This window comes from Schistocerca gregaria, chromosome 2 (assembly GCF_023897955.1).
Source record: "Schistocerca gregaria isolate iqSchGreg1 chromosome 2, iqSchGreg1.2, whole genome shotgun sequence".
In the NCBI taxonomy this organism is placed as follows: domain Eukaryota; kingdom Metazoa; phylum Arthropoda; class Insecta; order Orthoptera; family Acrididae; genus Schistocerca; species Schistocerca gregaria.
In genome coordinates this window covers 633,864,532-633,879,444 of record NC_064921.1, presented here as the reverse complement: position 1 = coordinate 633,879,444, position 14,913 = coordinate 633,864,532, and the positions used below count along the sequence as shown (strand labels likewise).

Sequence of the window (14,913 nt, the reverse complement as noted above, 5' to 3'; positions counted from 1 at the left end):
ATGAGGTATCAAATATATTCCTTCCCCCTACTTATACCTCCCGAGGAGATCACGAATGCAAAATTAGAGAGATTCGTGCGCTCACGGAGGCTTTCCGGCAGTCGTTCTTCCCGCGAATCATAGGCGACTGGAACAGGAAAAGGAGGTAATGACAGTGGCACGTAAAGTGCTCTCCGCCACACACCGTTGGGTGGCTTGTGGAGTATAAATGCAGATGCAGATTTAGATGTAGAACTGCATTCTGGACAAAGCGGCTCGCCTTATCCCCTCTCACACCCCTCCTTCTCCTTGATCTTAGCTCCATCTTATTGTATCTTGCTTACATTTAGACTTCCGAGGATTTGCCTCTTGTATTCTTCTCTGAGGATTATTCCTGGTTTGGTTCATACAGGATTAAAGAACTGATGACGTCGCACTTTGATGTATTTAAATCCAACAACCAAACACCCATTCTGGTGATTCGACTTGTGCTGCCATTCATGAACATCATTCCAGGGTGTGTTTTCCAACAGGATAGCTGCAGCACACATACCGCTGTTGCCGTCTAAATTAATGTACAGAGGGTGGACGTGTTTCCTTGGGCTGCTCAGTCACCAGATCTATCGCCAACCGAGCACAGACGGGACATCAGGCGACAACTCCAGCTCCATCCACAAACAACGTAAATCGTGCCTATCCTCTGACTGAGTATGTGCAACAGGCATGGTACTGCAACACACAGTGACACCTGGCTCCTGTACAACACAATGCATGACGTCGCAATGCTTGCTTTCAGCATTCTGACGGTTTGGTTATTAATATACTGGCATTTCACATTTTCGATGTCTTACTTTGCACTTACATTAACCCGCGATCTCGCAATGTTACTTAAATATGATACCTAGAGAAACGTATTCCCGAAATTTTATTATTCTACTTTAATTACTTTTTGGGTTGCGATTTTTTTTCCCGCCAGTGTAATTACGCCAGCGGCTTTTATAAGGTCGCTCAGAACGGTGTTATTAGATTTGTCGTGGCCGGCAGGTGCGGGCTGCAGCGGCTGCGCGGCGCGCCGGCGGCGGTGCGCGACGTGTTCCCCGAGCTGGCGAGCGTGGGCCGCGAGCTGGAGCGGCTGCACCCCAAGCTGTTCAGCGCGGTGGCGCGGCAGGCCAGCCCCTCGCCCGGCGGCGTGCTCGCCGGGGACAAGTCCGCCGGGCTCATCCTCACCGCCGTCGCCCGCGAGCTCTTCAAGAACGCCGACCAGGTCGGCAGCCAGGTGTTCAATAAGCCCCAAACCACTACCGTTCCGCTGTGAGCCCGTTATTTTACTTAATAATGCTAGTAGGTACGGAACACAGGGAGCGAAACGTTGCTTACAACTCGTACAGAAACCAGACTGCACTTGCAAGCAGTCGAGGGATGTGGCAAGGAAATAGTAGTTCAGATGCGAGTGAGACGTGGTTGTAGCCTATACGGATATTATTAAATTTGTACATTGAGCAAGTAGTAAACGAAACCGAGGAGAAACTGAGGTCCGTTTTCACAAAAGTCAATTATCTACAAAAAAATAAAGTTTTTCAGGTAGCACATTTTACTGCATTACTTGAACAGTACATATAATTTTAGGTACGTAATACAACAGTGGATAAAAATTTCTATCTGCTTTCAGTTGCAAATAAAAAATACGTATAAATCATGATTTTCTTTCCAAAATAAACATCCACAGAGCGATTATTTCATAGCAGTAATGTTCCACCTTATTTCTGACTACTGAACAAATAATAATTTAGTAAACTGGTTCTTTAAGGTACAGCACCACATTATTCTCATCGCCATGTTCATCGCAACGTTTTTGCCCGAGAGCCAATGATGACAAAGTGGAGCGGTACTTTGGGCCACATTTGTTACCGATCTTATTATTGATTGGTAACCTACATACATTAGTACGTTATCAGCCCCAATAGACTAGCTACAGTAAGGGTGCAATAAGTGGGCAGGCGATCCCCAGTACTGATCGTTAAAAGTCGGCACCATTCGGACCACTTCGTGTCTGCTGTTCTCTGTTTGAAGACTATTTTCTGTTTCTGATTGCTATAACCCACAGCGACCAAAGTTGTAACATTGCAATTTCCTAGCGAAGTGTTGTGTTCCCCGTGTGAGCCGACGATTCATTTATTAATAACAGTAACATTATGTAATGTAATATGGTCACAAAATTAATGTCTACTAAAGTTTCTGAAACTCATTTTAATTGATTCAACTGTGGGTTTGAAAGTCATTTTTCTTCTACTCATTGCGTTGTATAATAAAAGCTTTAATTTTATTTCATATTCATTACTATGAATAAGTATCGCATTTGAAGACGATTCTCTCTGTAATCCGTAATCACGAATCCATGTAACTTCCGTCTCAAAATTTATACCGTAGCAACTGATCGACAAGAGTCGCGCACACCCGTGTGTTGTCAGTACCGGTACCGAAAGATAAAGAAAAAATCATTCCCTCTCTCATATCCTCAAACTCCGCAGTGACCGCATTATTTATCCCTCTGCCTCCGAGTTAAAGTGCTAAGTTATCAATGCTCATAATCAGATTCACCAACGGTCATATTTTAATATATTATTGTCTCTGTGTTTTTGTTTGTTGCTGAGTAGGAAAGCTCCCCTCTTAAGAAGCTCGCACTTAAGCTGACGTTTTCGGATTCGGCTGTTAGCTTCTTTGTCAGCTTTTTTTCACACTGACATGCTTTCTATCTTTCATTACAGATCATTGATTAATGACCTACAAACTATCTATGTTAGTTAACTTCATTTCAACAGTGATCGGAGAGAAAACGTATGTTGCTTCGAATTTTCAAATGGGACCACAACTTATTTATAAATAAGTACTCTGGCTTCAGACATTTTAAATATTGAGCTTCTGTTTAATTAACCCATTAGCAGTGGTCTTGAAATCATAGAGATGCCAGTTCTTGCCCATAACACTGAAGCTAACACGGTGACGCAGAACCTCATGATAGCGCAATGGTACAGTTATGCTTTCAAATTTTCTCAATTACTTTGTGATGGTATGAAACACTTTCTCAGGAGGCAAGTAACTGTGGCTCCTGATTGGGAAGTAGTGAGCTTCTTTGTCGGAAACAAACAATAAACGCCTGCCACATGTAGATGTTCACATTTGGCAAAACTCATTTTTTTTTTATTTTGGAAACATTTAGCAGTTTTGTGTGCAATATTAAATAGGCAGATATAAAGTTCTGAAAAAAAAAACATGTACTGCAATGGATTCTTCCAGCTTAGAAGTACACGAATTCATGTATAACATACCTCTGTAAATTTGTAGTTGTTGAGACAGAAAAAATAAAAGCTCTGTGAAGTTGGCCGATGATATTGTAATTCTGATAGACATGCCAAACAACGTGGAAGAGCAGTTGAACAGAATGTGTAGCGTTTTGAAAAGAGATTATAACATGCATATCAAAAAAAGTAAAACGAAAAAAGTGGAATTTGGTCGAATCAAATAGGACAGAGTTGAGGGAATTACGTTAGGAAATGAGACACTAAATGTAGTAGACGAGTTTTGCTATTTAGGCAAATCTCCTTGCAGATTCATGTGTCGCAGGATTTGAGTGGGAGCATAGTTTCTCTGGGGGTTGTGCAAGTGTGGGTTTTTAATCGTTCTTTGTTTAATCAGGCAACAATTTACAAGGCTAGATTCAGTACAAATACAGTGAACCATACCGCTCATCCTCGTACATTAATTAACTTCACATAACAAATGACAAATAAAAAAAGAACTATTCACCCCACAGTAATGAAATAACCTGATCTCCAAATACACAATTAAAGTCTATCACAAGATACTGGCATACATTACACAGACAAAACAGTATTGCTTTTGCCCACAAACGACTTCACAAAGGGCACCAAAATAAAGTAGCAACAAGTGCAATGGCTCGCTAGAATGATCAACAGTCTGCTACTACTAACACGTCTGCTGTATCGAAGACAGACAACAGACAGGACAAGACAGCCTACACAGACAGATAGCCTGTTATAGAATCAAAAATGAAAATACTGACCAAGGAAAATGTACACTGACTTTTCACTAACACACGCATAGCGACCTCATCGTGTTTTCAAATACCAAACAATAATGGTACATTCAGATAGCACTACGGGCATTTAAATACAGAACTTATGGCAGAATTAAATTCCTCACAATCTCGCCGTGCTTCTTCACAAAACTCTATATTAGGCCAACTTTACCAATCCCATCTCACACCTCCACGCTGTATTTTGATCAGTCAAAACCCTGAGAATTACCAATGCTCACTGACTCTAATAATGGCACACAACAAGCACACATCACTTTATGCTCTGTCCTGTATTGCCATAACTGGAACTCTCCACCATTCATCCTCCCTTTCTGTGAGCTGCCATCATCTTCTGGACGCTGGAATGAAGAAACCATCTTCTAGCACAGCTCATTCGGCCATGCCCCAAATTAACCGCGACAACTCTACATCTAAATCTACATTTATACTCCGCAAGCCAGCCAACGGTGTGTGGCGGAGGGCAATTTACGTGCCACTGTCATTACCTCCCTTTTCTGTTCCATTCGTGTACTGTTCACGGGAAGATCGATTGTCTGAAAGCCTCCGTGCGTGCTCGAATCTCTCTAATTTTACATTCCTGATCTCCTCGGGAGGTATAAGTAGGGGGAAGCAATATATTTGATACCTCATCCAGAAAAGCACCCTCTCGAAAGCCGGACAGCAAGCTACACCGCGATGCAGAGCGCCTCTCTTGCAGAGTCTGCCACTTGAGTTTGCTAAACATCTCCGTAACGCTATCACGCTTACCAAATAACCCTGCGACGAAACGCGCCGCTCTTCTTTGGATATTCTGTCTCTCCTCCGTCAACCCGATCTGGTACGGATCCCACACTGATGAGCAATACTCAAGTATAGGTCGAACGAGTGTTTTGTAAGCCACCTCCTTTGTTGATGGACTACATTTTCTATGGACTCTGCCAATGAATTCAACCTGGTTCCCGCCTTACCAACAATTAATTTTATATGATCATTCCACTTCAAATCGTTCCGCACGCATACTCCCACATATTTTACAGAAGTAACTGCTACCAGTGTTTGTTCCTGTATCATATAATCATACAATAAAGGATCCTTCTTTCTATGTATTCGCAATACATTACGTTTGTCTATGTTAAGGATCAGTTGCCACTCCCTGCACCAAGAGCCTATCCGCTGCAGATCTTCCTGCATTTCGCTGCAATTTTCTAATGCTGCAATTTCTCTGTATACTACAGCATCATCCGCGAAAAGCCGCATGGAACTTCCGACACTATCTACTAGGTCATTTATATATATCGTGAAAAGCAATGGTCCCACAACACTCCCCTGTGGCACGCCAGAGGTTACTTTAACGTCTGTAGACGTCTCTCCATTGAGAAAAACATGCTGTGTTCTGTTTGCTAAGAACTCTTCAATCCAGCCACACGCTGCTGGTGCTGTTGCTGCTGCTGCTGCTGCTGCTTCCCTCTCGTTCCCGTGGCACGCTGCGTACCCAGGGTGTAATTTTCTTAGTGGTCGTTAATGAACTGGCCTCCTCCTACAACAGCAACTCCTCGGGGCGGCCACACTGAAGTAAAAAAAAGTCCAAGTAGCACGCCATACTAGGCCCCGGACCCTCTCTGGCACGGTCTCGAGTCGATGTCGCCGCTTCCGCTGCATGCCACAGACTCATTCTGTCCGCGCACGTCGGCTGTGGTGCCGATTCCCGGTCCCTGACAAGGCACTGCAGGCTTGTCAGCCACTCCCGCACAGTGGCCATGGCGCCGGCATCCGGTTGATGTGCCCGTTTTAGCTCCGAGCTGCCTACTGCCAACCATTATGTTGTGCTGTGGCAGCGAGGGTGAGAGCGCTGCTGCCTCTGCCCTGCTACCCTCGGTATGTTGGCAAAAATACTTGTTCAAAACCGGTGGTAGGCAGAAAACGTCTTCCGAGATTGTCCTAAATGCATTCTCCGAAAATTATTTCGAGCAGTTAGTCCACGAACCCACGCGAATTGTAAATGGTTGCGAAAACACACTTGACCTCTTGGCCACAAACAATCCAGAGCTGATAGAGAGCATCATGACTGATACAGGGATTAGTGATCACAAGGTCATTGTAGCTAGGCTCAATACCATTTCTTCCAAATCCATCAGAAACAAACGCAAAATAATTTTATTTAAAAAAGCGGATAAAGTACCACTAGAAGCCTTCCTAAAAGACAATTTCCATTCCTTCCGAACTGACTATGCGAATGTAGACGAGATGTGGCTCAAATTTAAAGATATAGTAGCAACAGCAATTGAGATATTCATACCTCATAAATTGGTAAGAGATGGAACGGATCCCCCGTGGTACACAAAAAAGGTCCGAACGCTGTTGCAGAGGCAACGGAAAAAGCATGCGAAGTTCAGAAGAACGCGAAATCCTGAAGATGGGCTAAAATTTACAGACGCGCGAAATTTGGCACGTACTTCGATGCGAGATGCCTTTAATAGGTTCCACAACGAAACATTGTCTCGAAATTTGGTAGAAAATCCGAAGAAATTCTGGTCGTATGTAAAGTACACAAGCGGCAAGACGCAGTCAATACCTTCGCTGCGCAGTGCCGATGGTACTGTTATCGACGACTGCGCCGCTAAAGCGGAGTTATTGAACGCAGTTTTCCGAAATTCCTTCACCAGGGAAGACGAATGGAATATTCCAGAATTTGAAACACGAACATCTGCTAGCATGAGTTTCTTAGAAGTAGATACCTTAGGGGTTGCGAAGCAACTCAAATCGCTTGATACGGGCAAGTCTTCAGGTCCAGATTGTATACCGATTAGGTTCCTTTCAGATTACGCTGATACTATAGCTCCCTACTTAGCACTCATATACAACCGCTCGCTCACCGATAGATCTGTACCTACAGATTGGAAAATTGTGCAGGTCGCACCAGTGTTCAAGAAGGGTAGTAGGAGTAATCCATTTAACTACAGACCTATATCATTGACGTCGGTTTGCAGTAGGGTTTTGGAGCATATACTGTATTCAAACATTATGAATCACCTCGAAGGGAACGATCTATTGACACGTAATCAGCATGGCTTCAGAAAACATCGCTCTTGTGCAACGCAGCTAGCTCTTTATTCGCACGAAGTAATGGCCGCTATCGACAGGGGATCTCAAGTTGATTCCGTATTTCTAGATTTCCGGAAAGCTTTTGACACCGTTCCTCACAAGCGACTTCTAATCAAGCTGCGGAGCTATGGGGTATCGTCTCAGTTGTGCGACTGGATTCGTGATTTCCTGTCAGGAAGGTCGCAGTTCGTAGTAATAGACAGCAAATCATCGAGTAAAACTGAAGTGATATCAGGTGTTCCCCAGGGAAGCGTCCTGGGACCTCTACTGTTCCTGATCTATATAAATGACCTGGGTGACAATCTGAGCAGTTCTCTTAGGTTGTTCGTAGATGATGCTGTAATTTACCGTCTAGTAAGGTCATCCGAAGACCAGTGTCAGCTGCAAAGCGATTTAGAAAAGATTGCTGTATGGTGTGTCAGGTGGCAGTTGACGCTAAATAACGAAAAGTGTGAGATGATCCACATGAGTTCCAAAAGAAATCCGTTGGAATTCGATTACTCGATAAATAGTACAATTCTCAAGGCTGTCAATTCAACTAAGTACCTGGGTGTTAAAATTACAAACAACTTCAGTTGGAAGGACCACATAGATAATATTGTCGGGAAGGCGAGCCAAAGGTTGCGGTTCATTGGCAGGACACTTAGAAGATGCAACAAGTCCACTAAAGAGACAGCTTACACTACACTCGTTCGTCCTCTGTTAGAATATTGCTGCGCGGTGTGGGATCCTTACCAGGTGGGATTGACGGAGGACATCGAGAGGGTGCAAAGAAGGGCAGCTCGTTTTGTATTATCGCGTTATAGGGGAGAGAGTGTGGCAGATATGATACACGAGTTGGGATGGAAGTCATTACAGCATAGACGTTTTTCGTCGCGGCGAGACCTTTTTACGAAATTTCAGTCACCAACTTTCTCTTCCGAATGCGAAAATATTTTGTTGAGCCCAACCTACATAGGTAGGAATGATCATCAAAATAAAATAAGAGAAATCAGAGCTCGAACAGAAAGGTTTAGGTGTTCGTTTTTCCCGCTCGCTGTTCGGGAGTGGAATAGTAGAGAGATAGTATGATTGTGGTTCGATGAACCCTCTGCCAAGCACTTAAATGTGAATTGCAGAGTAGTCATGTAGATGTAGATGTAGATGCTGCCGAACACGCTTCTGCCGGCATGAGAGAGTCTGACACACGCACGTGCGCGGGAAAAGAAAAATGCCGTGAAATTTCCTATTGTAACACTATCATGTTGGTTTAACGCAACCTACATCTACATCCGTACTGCGCAAGCCACCTGACGGCGTGTGGCGGACGGTACCTCGAGTACCTCTATCGGTTCTCCCTTCTATTCCAGTCTCGTATTGCTCGTGGAAAAGAGGATTGTCGGTATGCCTCTGTGTGGGCTCTAATCTCTCTGATTCTATCCTCATGGTCTCTTCGCGAGATATACGTAGGAGGGCGGAATATACTGCTTGACTCCTCGGTGAAGGTATGCTCTCGAAACTTCAACAAATGCGCGTACCGAGCTACTGAGCGTCTCTCCTGCAGAGTCTTCCACTGGAGTTTATCCATCATCTCCGTGACGCTTTCGCGATTACTAAATGATCCTGTAACGAAGCGTGCTGCTCTCCGTTGGCTCTTCTCTATCTCATCAACCCTATCTGGTACAGATCCCACACTGCTGAGCAGTATTCAAGCAGTGGACGAACAAGCATACTGTAACCTACTTCCTTTGTTTTCGGATTGCATTTCCTTAGGATTCTTCCAATGAATCTCAGTCTGGCATCTGCTTTACTGACGATCAACTTTGTATTATCATTCCATTTTAAATCACTCCTAATGCGTACTCCCAGATAATTTATGGAATTAACTGCTTCCAGTTGCTGACCTGTTATACTGTAGCTAAATAAGGGATCTTTCTTTCCATGTATTCGCAGCACATTACACTTGTCTACATTGAGATTCAATTGCCATTACCTGCACCATGCGTCAATTCGCTGCAGATCCTCGTGCATTTCAGGACAATTTTGCATTGTTACAACCTCTCGATACACCACAGCATCACCTGCAAAAAGCCTCAGTGAACTTCCGATGTCATCCGCCAGGTCATTTATGTATATTGTGAATAGCAACGGTCCTATGACACTCCACTGCGGCACACCTGAAATCACTCTTACTTCGGAAGACTTCTCTCCATTGAGAATGACATGCTGCGTTCTGTTATCTAGGAGCTCTTCAATCCAATCACACAATTGGTCTGATAGTCCATATGCTCTTACTTTGTTCATTAAACGACTGTGGGGAACTGTATCGAACGCCTTGCGGAAGTCAAGAAACACGGCATCTACCTGGAAATCCGTGTCTATGGGCCTCTGAGTCTTGTGGACGAATAGCGCGAACTGGGTTTCACACGATCGTCTTTTTCGAATTTAACCCCAGTTTAAAGGTATTTTTCCTCACGCAAGGAATACAAAGCGTGACAATGTCACAACAGAAGGGGAACGAATGTTCGAATGATCGTCTTCCATAATATGTACACAGGTACGCAACGTGTGATTTATACATAAAAGCCCAGTGCGTTCAGTCTCTTCTTATCGTAATTGAATTGTAGCCAATTTGCTTACCTCGCGTCTTGGTTTCTTCTCTGTCGGTCGCGAGCTCTAATGCTCGTGCAATAAACAGTGCCTAATAATGTGGCAAGTGGGTGGGTTCAAATGCTTAAGCTTAATGAGAATCGTAAAATGTTAGGATGCTAGATGGTGTCCAATCGCAAAATTAGTAAAACTATTCCTAGAGTCAGTCTCTCGTTAATATTGATGATACGATTCCTAGTCATTAAACGTTAGTTCTCGAGCACCGCAAAAGTCACAAAAATGCTCCAAACGATCTTAGAATTCACATGAGATCACACAAATATTTTTCCGAGCCCGCTTTGACATTTAATTCTGTCTTTACGCGGAGTTGCACTTCATACGCCAGTTAGCATTTTTCGACGTTGAAAACTGCTCGTGCACTGCCTTGGATTAACTTGTCGCACAAATACGTCACGCTAGGCAGTTTTTCAACAAATGCTCTGTCTTTACATGAGATCAGATTTTATACACGGATTCAAGTATTACCTCCTCACAGACAGATCGTACATTAGTAGTGGGCTGCCTCAGCAGTTTGGCGCCTGCCATCTCAGGGCACACTTGTGATTGGTCCATCCTTATCAGTAAGCACTCACAGTACTAAAATTTGTAATTATCATTTCGTGTTGAATAGAGTGATATTGAAATTATTACTAACAATTTCTCTTTGCAAGTAAAGTCATCAGTACGGTTGGAGCTTCATATTAATAACCAAACAATAAATATGGATAATAAAAGGTTCGCAGCTTGGCACCCATCGTGGTAGGTGAGTCCCTACTGTCTCTCTGTTCCAGTTCGACACGGCTCCTGTTCCCCCCGTCGTTCTCATACTGTGTGACCACCTGACGCGTCGTGAGATTAGTCTGCTTTGTGCTCCTACCTAAGTGCTAGCTCCCATGGCAAAATCCTCGTATACTGCATTAAAACATAGCAACAAAAATGTAGTAAACGTTGGCAGTGATGTGGCATAAACGCCACTGTGACACACTCCCCATAAAAGCTGTTGCAGGAGTAATAGCTTTTCTGCACTCACGGTATAACACAAGCTATACTGGACGAACTAGAGCCACAAGGAAAAGTTGCATTTCATAAAGTGCATTCAGAATAAACCACTATCCCGAATTGTTTCTTGCCACTTGTTGCTCAGTGTCAACTCCATTCCTTTTCTTCTGTGGCTGTGTACGAAAACAGAAGATCCTGGTATGGGTCGCCAAATAAAAGAGTTAGTTAATTTGGTGAATGTAAGCGACTACATGCATATGGCACAAAATTACACTACTGGCCATTAAAATTGAAACACCAAAAAGAAATGCACATGATAAAGGGATATTCATTGGACAAATATGTTATACTAGAACTGACTTGTGATTACATTTTCACGCAATGTGGGTGCATAGATCCTGAGAAATCAGTAACCAGAACAACCACCTCTGGCCGCAATAACGGCCTTGATACGCCTGAGCATTGAGTCAAACAGAGCTTGGATGGCGTGTACAGGTACAGCTGCCCATGCAGCTTCAACACGATACCACAGTTCATCAAGAGTAGTGACTGGCGCATTGTGACGAGCCAGTTGCTCGGCCACCGTTGACCAGACGTTTTCAATTGGTGAGAGATCTGGAGTGTGTGCTGGCCAGGGCAGCAGTCGAACATTTTCTGTATCCAGAAACGCCCGTACAGGCCCTGCAAAATGCGGTCGTGCATTATTCTGCTGAAATTCAGGCTTTCGCAGGGATGGAATGAAGGGTAGAGCCACGGGTCGTAACACATCTGAAATGTAACGTCCACTGTTCAAAGTGCAGTCAATGCGAACGAGAGGTAACCGAGACGTGTAACCAATGGCGCCCCGTACCATCACGCCGGGTGATACGCCAGTATGGCGATGACGATTACGCGCTTCTAATGAGCGTTCACCGTGATGTCGCCAAACACGGATGCGACCATCATGATGCTGTAAACATAACCTGGAATCATCTGAAAAAAAAGACTTTTTGCCATTCGTGCACCCAGGTTCGTCGTTCAGTACACCATCGCAGGCACGCCTGTCTGTAATGCAGCTTCGAGAGTAACCGCAGTCATGGTCTCCGAGCTGATAGTCCATGCTGCTGCAAACGTCGTCGAACTGTTCGTGCAGGTGGTTGTTGCCTTGCAAACGTCCCCATCTGTTGACTCTTGGATCGAGACGTGACTGCACGATCCGTTTCAGCCATGCGGATAAGATGCCTGTCATCTCGACTGCTAGTGATACGAGGCCGTTGGGATACAGCACGACGTTGCGTATTACCCTTCTGAACCCACAGATTCCATACTCTGCTAACAGTCAGTGGATCTCGACCAACGCGAGCAGCAATGTCGCGATATGATAAACCGCAATCGCGATAGGCTACAATCCGACCTTTATCAAAGTCGGAAACGTGATGGTACGCATTTCTCCACCTTACACGAGGCATCACAACGACGTTTCACCAGGCAACGCCGGTCAACTGCTGTTTGTGTATGAGAAATCGGTTGGAAACTTTCCTCGTGTCAGCAGGTTGTAGGTGTCGGCACCGGCGCCAACCTTGTGTGAATGCTCTGAAAAGCTAATCATTTGCATATCACAGTATCTTCTTCCTGTCGGTTAAATTTCGCGTCTCTAGCACGTCATCTTCGTGGTGTACCAATTGTAATTGCCAGTAGTGTAGATACACGTTCCTTGGAGGCCAATTATTTTATTCGAAATCTTTCACTTACCCCAATAACATAATCATGACTATTGGTACGGTCCACACTATCATGAACTGAAACATAATTTAGTTGTTGTTGTTTTACTTTGGACACTAAAATATTACTCAATAGTTTCGAATACATCTCACCTGTGCAATAGCCTCTCCAAACTGAAGATTACTTACCCACTTTTTAAAATATGCCTATGAAGAAGATCTGTCTATATTATCAAAGCAAGAAAGATTACGACGAATATCGTTTGCTCGCGAAGACTTTACCATGTCTTTGTAGATTCTACCAGCTCAGACGTGTCCCATCCCGCACATTATAATTTAATGGCAGGTGTACCCACCCTTTATTTGTAGAGCTGCTACTGGTACAGAGTTGGTGTGCTTCGTAGCAATCGGCATGATGTGATTGTAATCCTTTTGCAAGGCTGTAGTCAATATCACTGCAAAGCAAGTGATCTGGCTATTGCTTGCGCTCTGCTGTGTTTTTCTCTTACAGTCAATAGTCGCCTCCCTCCTGTGCCAGCGTGCCGCCCGCAGCTGCCTGTGACGTTGCTGGCAGACAATCTGCAGTGTTACTCATTTCCAAGTGCTCCTCTGCTTCTTACATCTCAGTGATTCACTATAAATAGTCATTTATCGTAATCTCACAAATTTCTGCAAAGACTCAGACTGTAGAAATCCGACACAAACATTTCTAAAGCCTAATATAAGGGCGATCATAAAGTTTTTGTCTGAGGACGTTGCTGCAGCGTACATGCAACCTAGTGAGACATCGCTGCGGGTGTATAAGCACCGACATGTAGCAAGGGGTTAGGTGGCATTAGTGTGTTTCCGAAGTGCGTAGGTAAATGCGGAAACCTGAATTATGGCGACGTAATTATCAAATGTGTCCAAACAAGACGAATGTGCTGTTATTCTTTTCTTGTCTGCTGAAGGACAAACATAAGTAAAATCCATGGGAGAACGAAGAGTGTTTAGAGTAGCATGTCTATAGAAAACCGCCGTTGTGGAATGGTACTGCACGGGGCGCTTCTGCTTCGTGATAACGCACTTGCCCGTATCGCAACTGTCGTAACGCAGAAGTTACGCCAACTCAAGTGAGAGGCGCCCGAGCACCCACTCTACTGCCCTAATCTCTCCCCATGCGATTATCACGCCTTAGGTCCATTGGAAGGGTCAAAGATTCATGTCGTGTGACGATGCGCAGCAGGCAGTTACGGACTTCTTCACGCATCAGGGCACTGTGTTTTACCAAACGGGTATTTTCAACCTGTTGCGTCAGTGGGGTAAATTTACGAGGCGTCTTTTTTTTAAGTGAGTACCGTCTTGAAATTAAAAAAGACGTGCTAAGATATCTCAATAATTTTATTTTTACATGAAAGCCTGTACCTTAATCTACTTTTCTACGTATTTTCCGCCAATATTGAGGCACTTGTCATAACGTTGTACCACTTTTTGAATACCCTCCTCATAGAAGTCTGACGCCTGACTTGCTAACCACTGCATCACCACTGTTTTGACTTCGTCATCGTCTTGACGCTGAACGCCAAGGTGTTTCTTCAAGTGCAGGAACACTGGGCGCAAGACGGGGCTGTACGGAGGATTATTTCGAGTTTCCCATCGAAAAGATGTGATGAGATCTTTGGTTTGATGCCACAAACGGACGGGCATTGTCTTGCAGCAAAACGATGTCCTTGCTCAACTTCCATGGACTGTTGCTTTAATTCTGGTGTGACGTAGGCCACCCATGTTTCATCGCCGGTAACAATTTGGCTTAAGAAATCATCACCGCCGTCGTGGTACCGCTCAAGGAAAGTCGATGCACTGTCTAAACGTTTGGTTTTATGCACATCAGTCAACATTTTCGGTACCCAACGTGCGCACAATTTTCGGTAATTAAAGTGCTCGGTCACAAAGCCGTACAAAGCACTAAGAGAAAGAGGAAAGTCATCCCGCAAGGAGGAAATCGTAAAGTGTCTGTTTTCTCTCGCCTTATTGTCCACTTCCTGCACCAAGCTTTCATTAACGACCGAAGGGCGCCCACTCCGTTGTTCCTCATGCACATTTGTTCGACCATCTTTAAATGCTCTCACCCACTTTCTTACCATTCCATCATTTATAATGTTTTCTCCGTAAACTGCACAGATCTCACGATGAATATCGACCGCTTTTAGGCCTTTAGCACTAAGAAATCTTATAACAGCCCGTACTTCACGTTCGGCGGGACTCACGATTATCGGAGGCATCTTAAACACGCAGTACACAACGTAAACAAAGAAGAATCAGACTGTAATGGCGTCAGTGCTTAGATTAAGGTACAGGCTTTCATGTAAAAATAAAATTGAGATATTTTAGCACGTCTTTTTTTTTATTTCAAAACGGTTCTTACTTTAA

The 14,913-nt window shown here is 44.1% G+C and overlaps 1 protein-coding gene across 3 annotated transcripts in view; it reads left to right on the top strand.

The window, feature by feature from the left end:
• The window catches only part of LOC126334657 (bcl-2-related ovarian killer protein-like), a 229,527-nt gene that overhangs the window by 186,926 nt on the left and 27,688 nt on the right, over positions 1-14,913 (top strand). For 2 of the 3 annotated variants that reach the window (XM_049997108.1, XM_049997106.1), the window contains exon 4: positions 1,024-1,255. In XM_049997108.1, coding sequence (XP_049853065.1) covers positions 1,024-1,255 — 232 coding nt within the window. The remainder of the gene's footprint in view (positions 1-1,023; positions 1,256-14,913) is intronic. The other variant, XM_049997107.1, reaches the window with a different exon arrangement.